At 39.1% G+C, this 18840-nt stretch overlaps 1 protein-coding gene across 2 annotated transcripts; it reads left to right on the top strand.

Annotated features, from left to right (window-relative positions):
• The first annotated feature begins 1113 nt into the window (after window positions 1-1113).
• spartb (spartin b) lies at window positions 1114-18840 on the top strand. Of its 2 annotated transcripts, none has more exons than XM_053647112.1 (8): window positions 1114-1274; window positions 2400-3143; window positions 6547-6744; window positions 10570-10711; window positions 12592-12786; window positions 12880-13038; window positions 13812-13902; window positions 14129-16240. In XM_053647112.1, exons 2-8 carry the CDS (start codon window positions 2403-2405, stop codon window positions 14175-14177), a joined length of 1575 nt encoding a protein of 524 aa, XP_053503087.1. In that variant the 5' UTR covers window positions 1114-1274; window positions 2400-2402; the 3' UTR covers window positions 14178-16240. The 2 variants fall into 2 exon arrangements, with proteins under 2 accessions (XP_053503087.1, XP_053503086.1); XM_053647111.1 differs by lacking the exon at window positions 14129-16240 and adding an exon at window positions 16247-18840 and having other exon boundaries at window positions 1115-1274.

Raw genomic sequence — 18840 nt, 5'->3', positions numbered from 1 at the left:
AGGAAAGGACACGTAATGACCATTCATTATTTAGGTACAGTAATATTCTGTACGTTTCTGTGTAAAGAAATTTGATCCTGATTAGTACCATGTGACCATATCATATTCTTTGGAAACCATACACCTCACGCCTACACTGCTAACTGCTGATACACAACTAATTACAGTCGAGATTTTCCTAATTAACAGACGCGAGGGCCAGGCTTCACAGCCTGATCTACTAGATGATAATGGGTATTTAAGTAGTATTTTGACCACTGTTTTTAGTCAGCTGCTATATGGGCACCAAAAGAAATCATCTATGTCTTAGTGTTAGATTTTTAGTGGTTTTTTTTTTTTTTTTTTTTAGAACATTATTATCTATGAAGCTGGGAAAATTTGCAATCCAACCAGTTTCTTCACAAATCCTATGAAGAGACTGTGATCAGCAATGACACTGAGTGACATGATGATGTAAATTCAATGCTGTAATAAATTATGTAAAAAAAAAAAAAACCCAAACAAACAAACAACAACAACAACAACAACAACAACAACAACAACAACAAAAAACACTTTCCTGAAAGTATTGGAAGTATTGTCAGTACTTTAATAATAACTAAATGACAAGCAGTAAGCTGGGTTTCAAAATCTACTTTTGTACCACATTACATATTTGTTTATAATTTACCAGGTTAAATAATAATAATAATAATAATAATAATAATAATAATAATAATAATAATAATAATAAATAGGTGTTAAATAACAATATATTATTATTATTATTATTATTATTGTTGTTGTTGTTGTTGTTGTTAATATTTACGTGTTAAATAACAATATATACATTATTATTATTATTATTAGTAGTAGTAGTAGTAGTAGCAGTAGTAGTAGTATGTGTTAAACAATATATACATTATACCTTATTATTATTATTATTATTATTATTATTATTATTATTATTATTATTGCAGGCAGTCAGTGCGTTAATTTCCTTCTACTGCTTTCTGATTGGTCAGACCATGAGACAACCAGCCAATCCAGCACATTCTATGCGGAAGTTAAGCGGATGCACGCAGACTCTACGATCTACAGCTCATATCAATTCCCCAAGTTCGTTATTACATGGTTTGTAGCTTCGTGAATATGTGTAGGACGGTGATGTAAAAGGCAGCAACACTGAATCCTGGACTCACAAACTGTCAAACACACAGAGGGACTGGAATAAACTGACACTTATTTACCGTACCTGCCCAGCTTCACTTCTGTACACCAGCTCGTTTCTTTTGGTAAGTTATCCATGTAAACTCTGTGGTAATATATGTTATATCGCGTATTAGTAACTAAGGTGTAATATAGGCCAGCAGTGGGCTAGTTATGCAAGTGTTAGTTACATGGCTTACTGAGCAAGCTAGTAACTTAATTTTACATTCACGTTAACTGTTTAACATATTATACGTGTTTTATTTTCCTCCACGTCCAGGATTAAAACGTCTCCGAATTCAATGTCAATCCAAAATATCCGGGTAACTAACATAATATTAAGAATGAGCTACGTTCATTTAGCATGTAGGTCTCCATTTTAAAGTTAACATTACATGACTCAATTTTGGCGTTATTTACAGGATTTTACAACGCCACTGACTCGCGTATCATTTAATAAATGTGAACTTATGTGTGTGTTAGCTGTCCAGCTGTGTTTCTGAGCAATATTAGCTTGAACATAGCTACTGTAAACATTCTGAAAAGATTTTTTTTTTTAACCCAACCGTTTTCCGCTAAGTTCCGCGATAGTAGTTTGATCGCTTTGAGCTCATAGCCAATCCCAGCGCAGGTGGAGGATAGTTTTAGCCAATCATAGCGTTGGAGGCGGGATTGTATCTGAATACGGGCGGAAAACGCTTCCTCATTACATGCCAATTGATAACACTGTTAATACTACTAATGAAGGGCAGTTTGAGTTTACACATGTATGCGGATATAATATTATTTTTATTTAAGCATTAAAACAAAAAACTATTTTTTTATTTTTTATTTTTTTTTACCCTCTATAAAACACTGGTTTCAAAATTATTGGCACCTGTATGATTATAAAGAAAGTCCACAGTCTCTTTCAGGTTCTAATGACAATGTGATGAACACTGACAGTGTAAGAGTTTATGGAAAAGTCATTCTCAAAAATACCTTTCTAAGAAAGAATTAGTCAATCAGTTAGGGGATTTGATCATTCCCAGATTGTTTCCTCTTTAAATGGTCGGTTAGGTAATACCTTGAAACCATGGAAGCTACGATATTTTCAGATTAGGTTATTATACTATGAAAATTTAAACTCGCAACACTCATGTGCCACGAATTCTGTATTTCGAATGTGTTCTTGGTTACTTATATTTGTTTTCTATAAACTTTACTCACAGGGCATGGAGAAATCGAATCAGGATCGCTTCAACAGAGCCAGACTGCAGGTGATCAATGACAGCTATGAACGGGCGTTCGAGTGCATTACCAAGGCTCTTTCTGTGGACGAGGCGGGGCGCAAGACAGAGGCTTTGGAGCTTTACTGTCGGGGACGTCAGCACCTTCTCAGAGGGCTCAGCGTGCCCACGCAGGGAGACGAGTGCGTGGGCACTCAGTGGGATTCTGCACGGCAGATGCAGCAGAAGATGCAGGAGACTCTGAACAACATCATGTCTCGGTTAACAGCCCTGGAGAACATCCTGGTTCCTTCAGCTCCTCCTTCTGCTCCGAGCAGACCAGGCAACGGGGCGTCTTCTCAGAACCTCTACCCTACACTCCCAATGAGATCACCACCACCCACGGTCCTGTTCTCCAACAGCCAACCTGCAGGCACCGAACGACCACCTGCGTACTCCCCGCAAGCCGCCGATGGACACGTCAGTATTTCATATGGAACAGCTGCAGGAGAGCTGTCTTTAGTCAGGGATGAGTTCTACAGCCACACGTCCAGCTCGAGCACCTCGTCACAGATCCTGGGGGAAGAAGGAGAGGAGCTGTTTTTCCTGCCCAACGGCGTCCAGATCTTTTTCGTCAGCCCTGATGGACACGTGAGCGCACCCTCTTACCCAGGATACCTGCGCATCGTGAAGTTCACCAACGACCGTTCGGAGACGCTGCCCACCAGGCCACCTGCCTTCCTACAAGTAAGTTATCAAAGCCTGTCTTTTTTTCCCAGGTAGTGTGTACAGTCGAGGTTTTATCGCTCGGACGCTCAAGTATATCTTTGAACGGGTATTCTAAAGCACCCGTTTTTCGTTTTGTGAGCGTTTAATAGTAGGCGGCTGTGGCTCAGGTGGTAGAGCGGGTTGTCCACTAATCGTAGGGTTGGCGGTTCGATTCCCGGCCCACGTGACTCCGCATGCCGAAGTGTCCTTGGGCGAGACACTGAACCCCAAGTGGAAGGTTTTAGACTGGCCAAGTCAATCACCAGACCTTCACCTAACTGAGCAACATTTCACCTCCTGAAGAGGAGACTGAAGCGAGACACAAACAACTAAAAGAAGCTGCAGTACGCGTCTGGAAAAGCATCACAAAATAGGAAACCTACAGTTTGGTGATATTCTACGTTGTTTAACGCATCTAGGAAATGATGGGTGAAATTCTGCTCCGTCATCTCGTATTCATCTGTCGATCTCAATCCCAGATGTCTTCAGCGTAGAGCAGGAACTAAAGAGCTGGCCTTCCGGAAGGGACTGTAGGTTGAGGAGGCATTTACGTTCGATATCGGCACGTGTCCTGGTGCTGTTATCTCGTTAAATGATCAACGAATGACTCGGGAGCTAATGCACTTTATCGGATTGCAGTCATTCAGACCGGACTAGTTCCGCCCTTTCGCCCGCTTTCACAAACATCAGCACATGATATTGCAGGCTTAGTTAATCAGTTCTTCCCCTGTCCATCTGTCCTAACCGTCACCTGAGCGTGTATTCGTCAGGATGTCCTCGCATGACCTCAGGGTTAGGAAAGGCGTGCGATGTCGTCATGTCGGAAGAGATAAAGACGACAGCAAGCTGTGTGGACGAGTGTAACGTTGTAAATGTTAAATGAGAGAAAGCCACACAGATGGAAAAAATGAATCTATTTAGTCATTTGTGGAAACAAGTTGTGTAAGAGATTTGTGTGTCTGCTGAAACACTTAAAATACTTTCCAGATGAAATTCAGGATATCGGGAGTGTTTACGAACAGCCTGGAAGAAGTTCCTCCGTATTTGATTATGTCTCTTCAGTATCCGCCTGTGCGTTATAAATTCTCCACACAATACGCTGAGCACGTTTCGTTCTCGTGACTGGTGTACGTGGTACGGAAGGAGATGGGTGTGTTTACATGTACAAAATAATCTGATAAACTGCACACACACACACACACACACACACACACACACACACACACACAAACAAAACAGTTGCTGTAACGTATTCAGCCTTGATGTCGCGGAGTTAATCTGATCATCTTGAAGTTACTTTTTGATTTTTACTATTGCTTTTTTAAATTTTTTTTATTTTAACCTTCGGTATTGTTGCATCAAATCACAAGCACGCTGTTAAATAAGATAAAAATAAATCATTTTATCTATCTTATTATTTATTTTAATTTATTTATTATAGTTGTAATTGTTTAAACATTCATTTAGCCATATATTTATTTATTTACTTGTTTGTTTGTCTAAATATTTAATTGGGCATGTATTTATTTGTTTATCCATTTATCTATACATGTATTTTTGTTTGTTTGAACATTTATATAGCCATGTATTTATTTTCTTACTTGTTTGTTTAAATGTTCATTTAGCCGTGTATTTATTTATTTATTTACTTGTTTGTTTGTTTATTTCTTTGTTTAAACATATACAGGGCCATGTATTTATTTGTTTATCCATTTATCTATACATGTATTTATTTTTGTTTGTTTGAACATTTATATAGCCATGTATTTATTTATTTACTTGTTTGTTTAAACATTTAATTGGGCATGTATTTATTTGTTTAAACGTTTATATAGCCATATATTTATTTATTTACTAGTTTGTTTGTTTAAACATTTATTTGGCCATGTATTTATTTGTTTATCCATTTATCTATACATGTATTTATTTTTGTTTGTTTGAACATTCATTTAGCCATGTATTTATTTATTTATTTATTTATTTATTTACTTGTTTGTTTGTTTATCTCTTCATTTAAACATTTACTGGGCCATGTATTTATTTGTTCATCCATTTATCTAGCCATGTATTTATTTTCTTACTTGTTTTTATTTAAATATTTACTTAGGCATATATTTATTTACTTGTTTGTTTGTTTGTTTGTTTGTTGAGGTTAGGGTTAAGGTTAGATCTCCAGTTGCCATCTGTGTAGTGTTACATCTTCTCTGCGTATCCGTATGGGTTTCCTCCGGGTTGTTCGGTTTCCTCCTGCCTTCCAGTCACATGCCCGCAGGTTGATCGACGACTCTAAATTGTCCATCCAGGTGGTATTCCCTGCCTCACGCACAGCATTCCTGGGACAGACTCCGGATCCACCACGACCTTGACCGGGACAAAGTGCTTACGGAAGATAAATGAACGAAGTGCAGTACTTGATTCATTTGACTAAGGAGCACCCTTATTCTTAAGGGTAACTGAATAAAATGCTTTTCACACCCTAAACTCTATGTGAACTATGCGAATAATTGCGATCGATATTCGTGATGTCGATATTCACCGTAGCCGTAATCATGCAGCCCCACCTCCTCGATCTAATAACTCCACATCCTCTTACTCCGCACCGAACATTTGTTTCAGATACAAATAAAGACTGTGGTGAAATGTGTTTATTCTTAAACGGTGCACTTATGCCAGAAACGAGCTTGGTGTTAAAGGTCTCTGTGTCATGTCCTAAAGCTCGGGAGAGCCGAGCGTCCTGAAGAGGGACGTGAACTTTCTCCCGGACAGGAAGTCTGAAAGAGGGACTGTGCTTCAGGTCATCACATTCAGAGTGCAATCTCTAATGCAACGTCCTGTATTTTAATTAAATGTAGTCACGTGATGGATGGGGTGACATGGATACTGTGGAGCTGCATGGGTTTTTTTGTTGTTGTTGTTTTTTGGTCTCCTTGCCACATCTGGGCAGAACTGCACATGTTTCAGCTGTGTTATTGTCTAGTTTTTTTTTTTGTTTGTTTGTTTGTTTAAGTCTTTTGTTGGCAGTTTGTTAGCCAGCTAAAACTATATACTGTGATTCCTATCGTCTGTCCTGAAATGATATTTTTTACATTTCTGTAACCGATTGGACGATTGATCAAGTTGCTCCCCAGTGGTATGCTAGCGCCTTGCGTGGCAGCCCTGCTGTTATCGGTGTGTGAGTGAACGGGTGAACGAGAAACCGTGTAAAGCGCTTTGTAGAACTGCCAAGGTTAAAAGGGTCTATATAACTGCAGACCATTTACCATTGGGTGCTTTGTGTCAGCTGTTTCATTTGTCTTTCACTGTGATATTTCTGCCATATTGATCACTCCGGTCCATGTCCATGTGAAGATGACTGACCGAGGTGTTTTTGTGCCGATTCCAGGTGTGTGACTGGCTTTATCCCCTCATGGCCACTGACTCTCCAGTCCTGCTCTGTAGCACAGGAGTCTACATGTTCCCTGATTTGATGGCTCCCTCTCCAGGCTACTACGTCGGCGTGGTGCTGTCCTCTGAACTGCCCCAGTCAGAGCGTGTCCTCTTCCAGGACGTCCTGTCTCACCTGACGGACCTGAGAGTCCAGGTGAGTTTCTATAGGTCTCCATCTACTCGGCTCTACTGACTCAAGTCACGTTTATTTATCATTTTCACGGACATATACACATTGAAATGCTTGTGGCGAGGATAGAGTAGAGTAATACAATAACGAAGTACAATATATGGCGAGCGAGCTTTCAGATAACGTTGTGGTGTGCTCAGTATGCTGATTTAAGGAAACTTCATGTCATCCATAAGCAACAGTACAGCATAATGTTAATCTCAGAATTTAACAATGTTAGAGCCCATATATGTGTATATATATTCCTTTTTTCCTGAATCGAGTCCCTGTTTTTGAGCGTTTTTCACTTAAAATCGTAGCATTTAACTTCGCCTGTTTGTTTGCTTAACGCAGGGATCCCAACATCTACAGCTGAGCCGAGATTTACAGTTACGAATTTTCAGTTCGTTCCTACGGTGGTTCCTACAGAGGCTCCTACAGAGCCACGTGAAAAGGGTGTATCTGCTTCCTCCGATAAAGCAGCGGTCCAAATAAGAATAAAATTTGCCTGCCGATGTTTACTGCCTATGAATGACCTAACAAAGCCATGAGCTTCCGATATCAGTCGCGTTCATTTTGCACCGACTTTATCTTGGTGAACTTTGATTTGTGAGTTCACGAGCCTCCATCTTGCGGTCCAGTAGAAACCGAGATATCCGGAATGTGACTTATTTGGTCAGTAAAATTAAAAATGAAGGAGCTGCATATTATTATTATTATTATTATTATTATTATTATTATTATTATTAATTATCGTCTCACTACTGGAGTGTTTTCCATTTGAAAATAATAACAATAAGCAGTCTCATCCACCTTCCTATTACATCGGCATATAATGCCGTAACATTCCTTCTTCCCCAGTGTCACATATGAATTGTATATATTAATTTGTTTGTTTTTTGGGGGGGATTTTTTTTTTTTGCAGTAAACGTAGTTCGGTGTTCTATTTAAAGAGTATGATTTGGTCTACCTGCACAATCATAATGCATCTGTCTGCTTCAGTAACGCACCGACTCCTATTTCCACAGATTTCGGGTGTATTCGAGAGGTTAAGAGATTTATTTAACCAGGTACCAGGTTGAAGGTTGTAATATTGTTGAATGGCAAGTGCCTTTGTATTTCCTGCAAAACCTCCAGATTTAATTGTGGAATATTTCTGAAATTCTTCCAAATAGGGCTGGGACGGTATATGATTAAAATCCAAATGTAATAAACTTGCTCAGTTGGTCCCACACCAAGTAACTGCTCGACTCCCTTCTTTTCTCAAATAATAATAATAATAATAATAATAATAATAGGTAGCAAGTTTTAGAGATGGACCACATTCAAGCAACATTTTGTATTTCTTTCTCTGCTCATCATTACTAACTAGTTTTAGGATATTTTCCTAATGTTAGTTAGCTTTATTTGCGCGTTTTTCTTGAGTATTAGATACCGCGTTTGTGTCTGGGCTTTTTCTAGTATTTTTTTCCACCCAAACATTAGCGACTAGGAATAAATAGCATCACCGCTTAATCTATATTAATCTATATCTGTAGACTAGCAGAAGTAGCAGCATACGTCGTATACAGTCGAGGTCATAGGTTTACATACGTCTTGCGGAATCTGCAGAATGTTAATAGTTGAAAGAAAAAATAAGAGATTTTTATTTAGTCCTGCCCTGAATAAGCTAGTTGACATAACAGATGTTTACGTATAGTCCGCAAGACACCATTAATAACTGAATTTACACAAACGATCCAGTTCAAAAGTTTCATTCTTAATACGGTGTGTTGTTACCTGGATGATCCACGACTGTTTTTATGTTTCCCGTGTTTGTCCTGAGCGGTTAAACTGCCCACTGTTCTTCAGAAAAATCCTCCAGGGCCTGCACGTTCTTTACATCTCCAGCACCTTCTGCATATTTGACGTCTTCCCAACAGCGACTATATGATGTTCAGATCCATCTTTTCACACTGAAGACGACTGAGGGACTGAGGGGATGTAAACTTTTGAACAGGATGATCGGTGTAAATGATTATTTTGTTTATATATATATATATATATATATATATATATATATATATATATATATATATATATATATATATATATATATATATATATATATATAAATTTCATTTAGTATTGCCGTTCAGAAGCTTCATAAGATAATTACAGGTTTCCCAGAAGACAAAATAATAATTTGCATCGATCATCCTGTTCAAAAGTTTACACCCCCCTGGCTCTTAATGTATCGTGTTGCCTTCTTGAGCGTCAGTGAATGTTTGCACCTTTGTAATAGTCGTGTACGAGTCCCTCAGTCGTTTGGAGATTCTGCCAGACGTACTGTATTTATACTTATGACCTGTGACTATGACTGTATTTATTTGTTAGCGGTAAGAGATGGAAAGCTGAACAGATTTAAGTAAACAATCGCTTCAAAGTAAACAACTAAACAGCGACCTACTTAGGGTTTCATTTGTCTTGAGTTAGATATCCAATGTTGCTCGTTGCTAATGGTTTTGCTAGCTCCACCCGTTTTCTCGATTGTGATTGGTCAGATGGTGTTGTGTAATTTGATGACCAAAAGCAATAACGTATTAGGTTTCTACCGTAACCGCTAACACTCTCACATTATTGATGTGGTGAAGCTTTTCGTAAGGAGATGTTTAGTTAACGTTTCTGGAAAGCGTCTCCAGTGTCAGAGGTAAAGAGGTCACTGTAGATGTTTTCCGCCGTGGGAAAGTCTTCAGGAAGGACGAGTTTACGTGGTTCGGAGTTTCTCTGTAACATGACAAACTGCATTCTGTTCTCTTATTAACTTCAAGAGAGGAAAAAACAAACCGGTCGGTGAGGGGACATCTACTTATAGCTGTGATAACGTGAGAACTCGTTTCGTGGACGTTCCACAACGTTAAATGTAACTATAAATGGATAAAAATGATGAACCGGTGTGGTATAATGAATAAGAGTAATAAGACGCGCTATTGTCATCGTCTGTACTATGTCACACAGTGTTATACCGTCACACCCCTATTTCCGAGCTAGGACATTCGGTCCTTGGGTTAAATACGGCAAGGCACTTGACAATTCATTCGGTACTTGCAGTACTTTCTGCTTTCTGTAGCTTGGGTTCTATAGAAACAGTGGCTCAAAATATATTCCCGCTCGAGAATCTAGAGTTAGTGCTGCTTTAAACTGCCAATTCCCTGCTAGGCTTCACGACAACAAACGCAGGAGGAAACTTCGAATTAATTCGGTCGGCTGGAATACTTTATTACCTTGCCATGAACGCCGGGTTTCGTTTTACCCGCATCATCCGTCTGACCTAAAAAGAAGATCGAGAAAGTTCAACAGTAAGTCATTGTTATGATTTGGGTCAGTTTTATCACCGAGTGTAGGCGGATGCGTCGTATAATAACGTCATTGTGTCCTACCTGATGCCTCACATTCCTGTTTGAGAACACACTTTGTAAACATTCCTGCATGTTCGTCTCATCGTGCAGCAGGGCTCGTCACCGAGCGTCACCGTCCTTCTTAAAGGTGGGTGCAGCTACAAACCCTCGCTTTGTTTTTGAAAAGAACAGTGCGTTGTGTGATGTCCTGCGTCTGCTGACTGACCGCACAAAGCCCTCAAACAGCTGTTTAATGAAAACAGAAAATGAGGACATTATCACTGCAAAGTTGTACAAGTTCGCAGATTCACTTCCCCAAGCCGTTTCTTTTTATTTTTGGGTTATCATTTGCTTTTAGTGGCTGCACTTGCGTGATGCTGTAATGGACATAATGTCATGTTTTAACTGCTTCGTACCATCGTGTGTGTCCAAGCCGTCTGGGGAAGCAGAAGACACTATTAACCTGCCTCAGAAGGTGCCCATAGAGCCAGTGGTGCCTGAGGTGGCGCCCTCTGCTGAGGAGGAGAACGCACTTCCAGAGTGGAGCGAGAAAGTGGCTCATGGGATTCTTACAGGTGAGACCTGAGGACGTACTTTACGTTTTCACTATGCAAAAGACACCTTTTTTTAAATTTTTTTTATTTATTTTTTTTTTTACACAAGTACAAATTTTGTTAAAGATGTTTATTTAATGACTTCTGCATCATTGAGGCTGTAAAAACCATTTTATATTTCCAAACGTTACAAAATAATGTTACTGGAGACATTCAGGAAGTATTGTATGGGAGTAAAGGAAGCAACATATTACCTAACGGACCACTTTTCATACAAAAAGAACGTACGGAAGCGGCTGGGTTTATACGCAAAGTCAGCGTGCAAGAAGCAAGTGTGACAGTCAGAGTCTCCGGAAGAACTGTGGCAGATTCTCCATGATGCTCAGTAAAACTAACCAGCTAATTTCCTTATAAACCGGCACCTGAAACTATTCATTAGTTATAGTTTTTTTTTTTATTATTGTTTATTGATATTTGACTCTTTATAGTATTTTTTTCTTCATGTAGAAAGCTTTTTAATTGAATAATTTTTGAAATCATCTTTTGCTTTACGGGTTATTTTTTATTTATTTATTTTTTTTCTTTGCATGTGCCTAAGACTTTTGCACACTGCTGCATTTTTTAAATATTTTTTTTATTATTATTATTATTTTTTTTAAATTTAAACCCAGTTTTGATTTTAACTATGAAGTCAATAAGCCAAAATCATTTTGCCTATACAAGGTTTATTTCCGGGGCTCCTTAACTTATCTAGCTAACAACTAAAGCTAACTTACAAGCTTACATGGCCAAATCTTTTTACATTTATTTCAAATAAAATTATTAAAAAATTATTAAAAATAATTTAATTTCAGGCTAGAGCTACACCAATCAGCCGTAACATTAAAACTACTGACAGGAGAATTGAACAACATTGATTTTCTCTTAATACAGTGACGCCTGTCAAGGGGTGGGATATATTTATTAGGCAGCAAGTGAACAGTCAGTTCTCGAAGTTGACGTGTTGGAAGCAGGAAAAATGGGCAAGCGTAAGGATCTGAGCGACTTTGATAAGGGCAAAATTGTGATGGCTGGACGACTAGGTCAGAGCCTTTCCAAAATGGCAGGTCTTGTGGGGTGTTCTCGGTATGCAGCGGTTAGTCCCTACCAAAAGTGGTCCAAAGAAGGACAACCAGTGAACCGGCGACAGGGTCACGGGCATCCAAGGCTCACTGACCGCGCATGATGAGAGAAGGCTCGCCCGTCTGGTCCGATCCCAACAGAAGAGCTGTGGTTTAGAAAAATGACTGAAAAAAAATTCATGCTAGCTAGCTACGGTCAGAGTTCCCGTGCTGACCCCTGTCCACCACCGAAAGCTCCTACGATGGGAACATGAGCATCAGAAGTGGACCATGGAGCAGTGGAAGAAGGTGGACTGGTCTGATGAATCATGTTTTCTTTTACATCATGTGGACACTTACCTGGGGAAGAGATGGCACCAGGATGTACTCTGGGAAGAAGGCAAGCCGGTGGAGCTTAACTAGCTTAACTAGCTGATTAACTCACCATATGTTATTGCATTACGTCTACTACAACGTTTTAGTAGTGTCCGTTTCCATCCGACCAAAACATGGGAAAGGGCAGCCCACTGGAGCTTCCACTTTCTTGGTAGACTAGCTAATGGATTAATGATGTGTCCTTTCCTGAGGCTGCAAAGCTGGATGTGGTTTGAAAGATAAAGAATAAAAAATCGAGTGGCCATGTTTACATGTTCGCATTATATTGGCTGTCAGACATGGCTAATTGACTACATTTGTGGTAAGTGGCTAATCTAGTAAATGTTCTCCACCATATCTTTAACGTTGTAACAATACACCCGTGACTAAATAGCTATGGCTGTGGTTGTTGTAATACATTCGCAGGAGCTTCCTGGCTGAGCTGGGGATTAGCGAAGGGGGCGGAGTACACCGGGAAGGCCATCCAAAAAGGAGCATCCAAACTGAGGGAACACATCACCCCCGATGACAGGCCAACCCAAGTCAGCCCTACGGTCACTAAAAGCCTCCACGTAGCCAAGCAAGCCACAGGAGGAGCTGTGAAAGTCAGCCAGTTTCTGGGTAAACACAGTTTTGTCAACACTGATCGTCCCAGTTCATTAGAAAGTGTAGTACTTTGTTTTGACTGCATCTGAACAGTCTTGATGTTTGCAGTGGATGGGCTGTGCACCATCGCTGGTCATGTGGGCAGAGAGTTAGCCCCTCACGTAAAGAAACACAGCGCTAAACTGATCCCAGAGTCCATGAAGAAAGACAAGGACGGACGATCCAATATAGACGGGGCCATGGTCGTAGCTGCAAGTGGAGTTCAAGGTAATATTAAATCCACTGTGTTTAATCTTCGGTTGGTTTTATTTCAAACCCACCGAACTAGTTATTCTGTAGAGAGTGTAGGAGTCTAGAAACTAAGTGTGACCGAAACCGTTCCCTTAAATTTCATGGTGAATCTTTGACTATGGCGATACGAATACAGTGCACGTTGGAAAGTAAGAGTCATTCTTCTATTCCAGTATTTCAAAAACCGATCTCCTCGATAAAGCCGAGGAGCGTTGCACTGCCTCAGCCGCTTTGACATCTTTCCACCTTTTGAAGCCCTAGCCGCATGATCCGGACGGTTTACAGCGAGCTGTCTCGGCCACTGCACTGTGATCGCTTAGGTTCAGGTTGAAAGTGTGGTGTATTCAGATATTTTAGACAATTTTTCCTACTTTGGAGTAATGAGTCTGCAAAAATAGAAATAACGTGTAGTCTTTTACTATCCATATTTCATGCAATGCTAGATGGGAAACCCCAAAGACAAGAAACCCCTGACCATCTAATAATCAATCAATCAATTGTTTGTTTGTTTGTTTGTGGCCAAAATGTAAAATAGAGCATTTTCCATTTCACCTGGAAGTCATGTTGGGAGGGTACAATATTTTGTACTAAAATGTATAAATGTAAAGGGTAATAGATATTAAGGCTTACATTCTCCTTTTTATGTGTTATATATATATATATATATATATATATATATATATATATATATATATATATATATATATATATATATTTTTTTTTTTTTTTTCTGGTCTGATGTTGTTCAGGATTTGCCACGATGTGGACAGGCCTGGAAACCGCAGCCAAGAACATCACAAAGAGCGTAGCGACCGAGACGGTCACCACCGTCAAGCACAAGTGAGTAAGAAATTCAGGAAGTATTGATTTTCTAGTCGTTATTATAGACTATAACGATTTCCTCCAGTATGCATGAAGAACGTAAATACAATCTTATAATCCTAATCTAACCAGCACTTTGTTCATCTGTTGCTGTTTTAACACTTGATTCACTTGCACACAGTCTCGTCTTCATTTCTGATTAAAGCCACTTACATATGCATCTCTCCCCTCTATTTGTTTACAGATTCAGGGGTCTAGCGAACATATCAGATCCCCCGAATGAGAAAAAGTAGCTCTAATTGTATTCCGCTTGCTAATTTTTAACCATCTCAAGCACTGCTATGGCTAATAGTGGTTATGATTGATAGCTGTGGCTCCTACTAACCGGTACGGTGATGGGACACGATGCGTCCTCAGTTAATGGAATGAAAACGTTTGTTTAAATTCCCATCTTTTTTTTTTTTTTTTTTTAATTTTTGATTTTTTTTTTTTTTTGCAATAATCAAATTCATTACAGTTTCTAATTCAGTATTAGTTTTTAATAGAATGTAGGGTGCGTGTGTGTGTGTGTGTGTGTGTGTGTGTGTGTGTGTGTGTGTGTGAGCAACAAGATCAAGTATATTCATTGAATATTGCTGCCAAAAAATGAAGAGATGCAGATTTCTCACAATATGAGACTTCTGTGCTCATCAATACTTGCTACAAATATAAACTACCTAATTTTTTTAATGAAATAATTTAATATTTATTAATTAATAAATGATGTTTGCGACTATGAATAATAGAATTAGAGATTTTACATTTTAACTTAAATTTTTTAAAAAGTTTTTCAGTGGTAAATATTACTTCTTTTTTTTTTTATAAATAAATTGATAATTTTTCTTTTCCATTTTATAGCTTTTACATTTTTTTTTAAAACAAAAGTTCTTTTTGTTTTGTTTATTTTTTATTTTATTTTATTTTTTAAAACACAATTGTATTGCTGGCAGTTTGCAAACTTGTATATCATGATACGTAACGTGTATCATAGAACCATGATATGATATTTTTGTCACATTGCCCTTCCTGAAAGGGCGTTTTATTATACGAATAAGCTTATTATTAGAGCTTCTAGGGTACACGGTATTCTCAGAGATGATGTTCATTTGGGCTCGGGGCCGTGTTTTCGATCCACACCACAAACACGCTTCATTTTAATGAAGACTAGCAGCTAAATGTACATCAGAGTCAGTGACACATGGTGGATGGGAACAGTCAAACTCCTACTCCAGCTGTAATTACAACACACGAGACAGTCAGTACGTTTACACGGACAACGATAATCCGATATGAACCTGATTAAGACGATACTCTGATTAAGAAACTAGCATGTAAACAGAGATTATTGATGACCTTAATCCGATTAAAGTCATACCCGAAGTAAACACAGATGGAATTAAGACGTGTTGAGTATTCCTGTTTCAGTCGCGTTATCGACATGCGTTACAGACACGTACACACCTTAATCACGCTATTAACGTCGTGTGGGAGTTTTCACCGCATTCTGCGACAGGACACGTACACACACGGCAGCGCTCGACCGTTTGACGGCAAACGAGAGAGCACGGCTGCGTCCCAAACCGCGTACTTACCTGCTATTAGTAGGCGAGATGCATGTATCTCAGATGCTGTATAGTAGGTTTGAGACGCAGCCCACAGCTTCAAGCAGTCGTCTATTAGCACGTACAGCACGACAAATAATTAACCGCGCTTGAAGCGTTCGTAAAATTAAAAATAAAAACACCCAAAACTGTATACGGTTCCATAACGAAGACCAACTGTACGTCGATACGTGAAATTCTGGAGGGAACGTCGGACGGCGTGGCGCGGTGACGTAATGACGTGTGGCGTTAATCCATCTATGTTCTATAACACGTAAAACAGGAACATGAAAGGAATATTCTAAAAGCGACTCATGTAAACACCTTAATCAGAATATCGTCTTATTCAGAATAAGCTCAATAATTAGATTACCGCCGTCCATGTAAACGTACTGAGTGAGGCTTATCCGTCTTTTAATCCGGTTATCCGTGAATATCGCTACCGTACAAATCTACAGCTTTACACATCTTTGTCAGTTATCATTGTAAATAATCGAAACACCATATAAAAAGAGCGTTTGTGTGATTTCATTGCTTTTCTGTGGCGTTTATGCTTTACGCACTCATGATGCTAGGAATGCATGAACCACTGCATGTATATTAGATCGACTGCTTTAAACCCGCACTCCTCAGCTGCTCATCATCTTCCTCTGCTCCTTTCTGTCCTTAAAAAAAATAATAATAATCACCTTCTTTTAACTAATGTCGATTATGTGGTGAAGGTATGGGGCTGAAGCAGGGCAGGCCACCGATCACGCCGTCAACTCCGCCATTAACGTGGGCGTCGCCGCGTTCAACATCGACAACCTGGGCGTCAAGGCCATGGTGAAAAAGACGGGTAAAGAAACCGCACACGCCATTCTGAAAGACTACAGAGTGCAAGACGGAGAGGCAGAGACGGAGAAACAAGAGGAGAAGCCCAAAGAGCAGAAATAGACTGCTGTAATGTAATGGACAGGGTTCTGCTTTCCATCTCCATTATACATGGAAAATTGAAGAAGGGGGGGAAAAATAAGCGTCATGCCGTGTTATGAATGTGAACGGGTTTACCATCACGGTGGACATAATACTGACCTGCTTTGGTTTATTTACACAAAATAACCTCTACTGGCTCTCACTGTCTCATTATTTACCAACATGCTGCCTATAAATTCTAGTCGGAGTCTATTTTTATACTGATAAACTCCTCTTTTTAAGAATCCTAACGGATGTTGAAGATCTCTAGCGTTGCCTTATTATCTGCTAGCCGTGATAGTCGTCTACTGTAGTTTCATCCAGAACACCTTTTACTTTGGCCTTTATTTGTCAACGTTATGACTTTGATGCGATCAAAATCTGAACCATTACAGTTTCACTCTTCATCCTTTTTTCCTCCCAGCTGTACCCGGATGACGGACTTGCGTCGGGTCAGAGAGCGCATAAATCCGAGCGTTACATTTCAACAGACCACGATTTGTGGTTAAAACGAATTGAATTCAAACTAGAGTTAACGTAATACGCTAATTATTTCAATCAAATCTGGTTCCGTAGCACGTTTAATTAATAAATCATTCAAGTTTCTTGCCAAGAACATATAATCAAGCATGGTTATTAATCAAAGTCCATCGAAGAATAATAATAAGTGGAAGGAGCGTCCAGTCCAAGTGGTTTGTAACAGGGTATATTAAAGCGGTATGTTTTCTGCCACAGGAACGTTTACAGGTTTATCAGTAGCATAAGTTGTTGTTTTGTTGGTTTTTTTCCCCCCTTTCTATCATATTAACATGAAGAAAAAGTGATGGAATGATTATATGGCTGCTGGAACACGCAGGACCAGGAGCTAACTCGTTTCACGGACGTTCCACATGATTAAACACAGATATAAATGGGGAAAAAAAGTATGTCCTTCTTTTGTAAATGAATAATTGTCATCCCTCTAGGATTTCATGATTTCGCGATCGCAGAAACGAACACACAATCGAGCAAACCCCGCAATATTCGGAGGAGCTAGCGATTTTTTTTATTTATTTATTTTTTTTTTCAAAATTACCGCAGAGTTTCTGCAGATTTGGGCCAAGACACGTCATCAGAACGTATGATTCAGCCAAAGCCCTCTTCCATTCACGTGCGTCGAACAGGAGCGCAGCGAAAAGGTCTCATTTACCAACAAACATTACCGGGACAGACCATTTCTCCAATTCCAGTACAAAAAACACAGCAAAATCGAGTCTTCTTCCTAAATTCTCATTCATTCCAGTGTCGGAACCATTTCAAAAACGGTGCAGAAAAGAGGGAGAGAGTGTGTGTGTGTGTGTGGTTCAGACAAGAACGTACAATTTGACATATAAGGGCCAAAGTTATTTAGCGATACACCCCTAAAGTTAAACTAGTAATGGTTTAGTAATGTTTCTACAAACATTCCTGTTCTGTGTCTAAATGCTGCACTAGATCTATAGATTATACATTATAAACGATCGATTATAGATTTACATGCTTTATTTATAAAGATATATATATATATATATTCTGTCATTGCATCTCTTTAAGCTTTACACTGTTCGATTACAAGTCAGGTAGATTAGACGAAAGAATATTAAGTCAGATGTCTTTTTGAAGATGCGTATTATCGACTACTGATCATTGAGAGAAAGGAGATCAAATATTTTCATATATAATTTAGATTTTTAGATATTTTATTGGAAGTCCTTTTGAACTAAAGCTAATATTTGACTGATGCATTGCTATGCAGTTAGTGTGTGTGTGTGTGTGCGCGTTTGCTGCTGTTATTTTAATACTTCCAGCCAAGCTAGCAGGATTGAGAAATGATTTGATTGACATGTGGGTGAACTTGATCTGAGCTGCTTATGTGTACACCAACATTCAGACACTGCTGTTCCTCCAAAGAAACTCCGACCCGGGCCGTTCGGTGCAGACGTGTCTGGGATAAAAATAAAAAAAAAGAAACTATGTACTCACATTTTACAATTGATGTTAATAAGGAAATAAATAAATAAAAATGTTCATTGAAATGTGGGGGTCTGCTGCAGGACAACGATCCAAAACAGAATTGACAGGAAAATAGTTCAAATGTTTCTCTTTTTTTCCCTGTTTCTTTTAATCTGTATGAAAGGAAAAGCAACACATGATCAAGCATAGCTTCAGACTGCAATGGAAAACCACTCGTGTGGGTGTGTGTGTGTGTGTGTGTGTGTGTGTGTGTGTGTCCCTCTTGTTCACTGCATTCTTCTTACTGTGTAAGCATTATATTTAACCGCAGATAAATAATGGTTAAATATTAATATAATTATCTGACACAATAAACTGTGCTACTCCTAGA

The sequence above is a fragment of the Ictalurus furcatus genome, chromosome 17 (genome assembly GCF_023375685.1).
Source record: "Ictalurus furcatus strain D&B chromosome 17, Billie_1.0, whole genome shotgun sequence".
NCBI lineage: Eukaryota > Metazoa > Chordata > Actinopteri > Siluriformes > Ictaluridae > Ictalurus > Ictalurus furcatus.
Note: the sequence above shows the minus strand (reverse complement) of the source record. Positions and strands in the feature narration are given on the sequence as shown.

Bases quoted from the DNA above. Each gene is read 5' to 3' on its own strand.
- spartb (XM_053647111.1), top strand. From the start codon at position 2,403: ATGGAGAAATCGAATCAGGATCGCTTCAACAGAGCCAGACTGCAGGTG. The intron at 3,144-6,546 runs GTAAGTTATCAA...TGCCGATTCCAG, and splicing joins GGCCACCTGCCTTCCTACAA to GTGTGTGACTGGCTTTATCC. The intron at 6,745-10,569 runs GTGAGTTTCTAT...TGTGTGTCCAAG, and splicing joins TGACGGACCTGAGAGTCCAG to CCGTCTGGGGAAGCAGAAGA.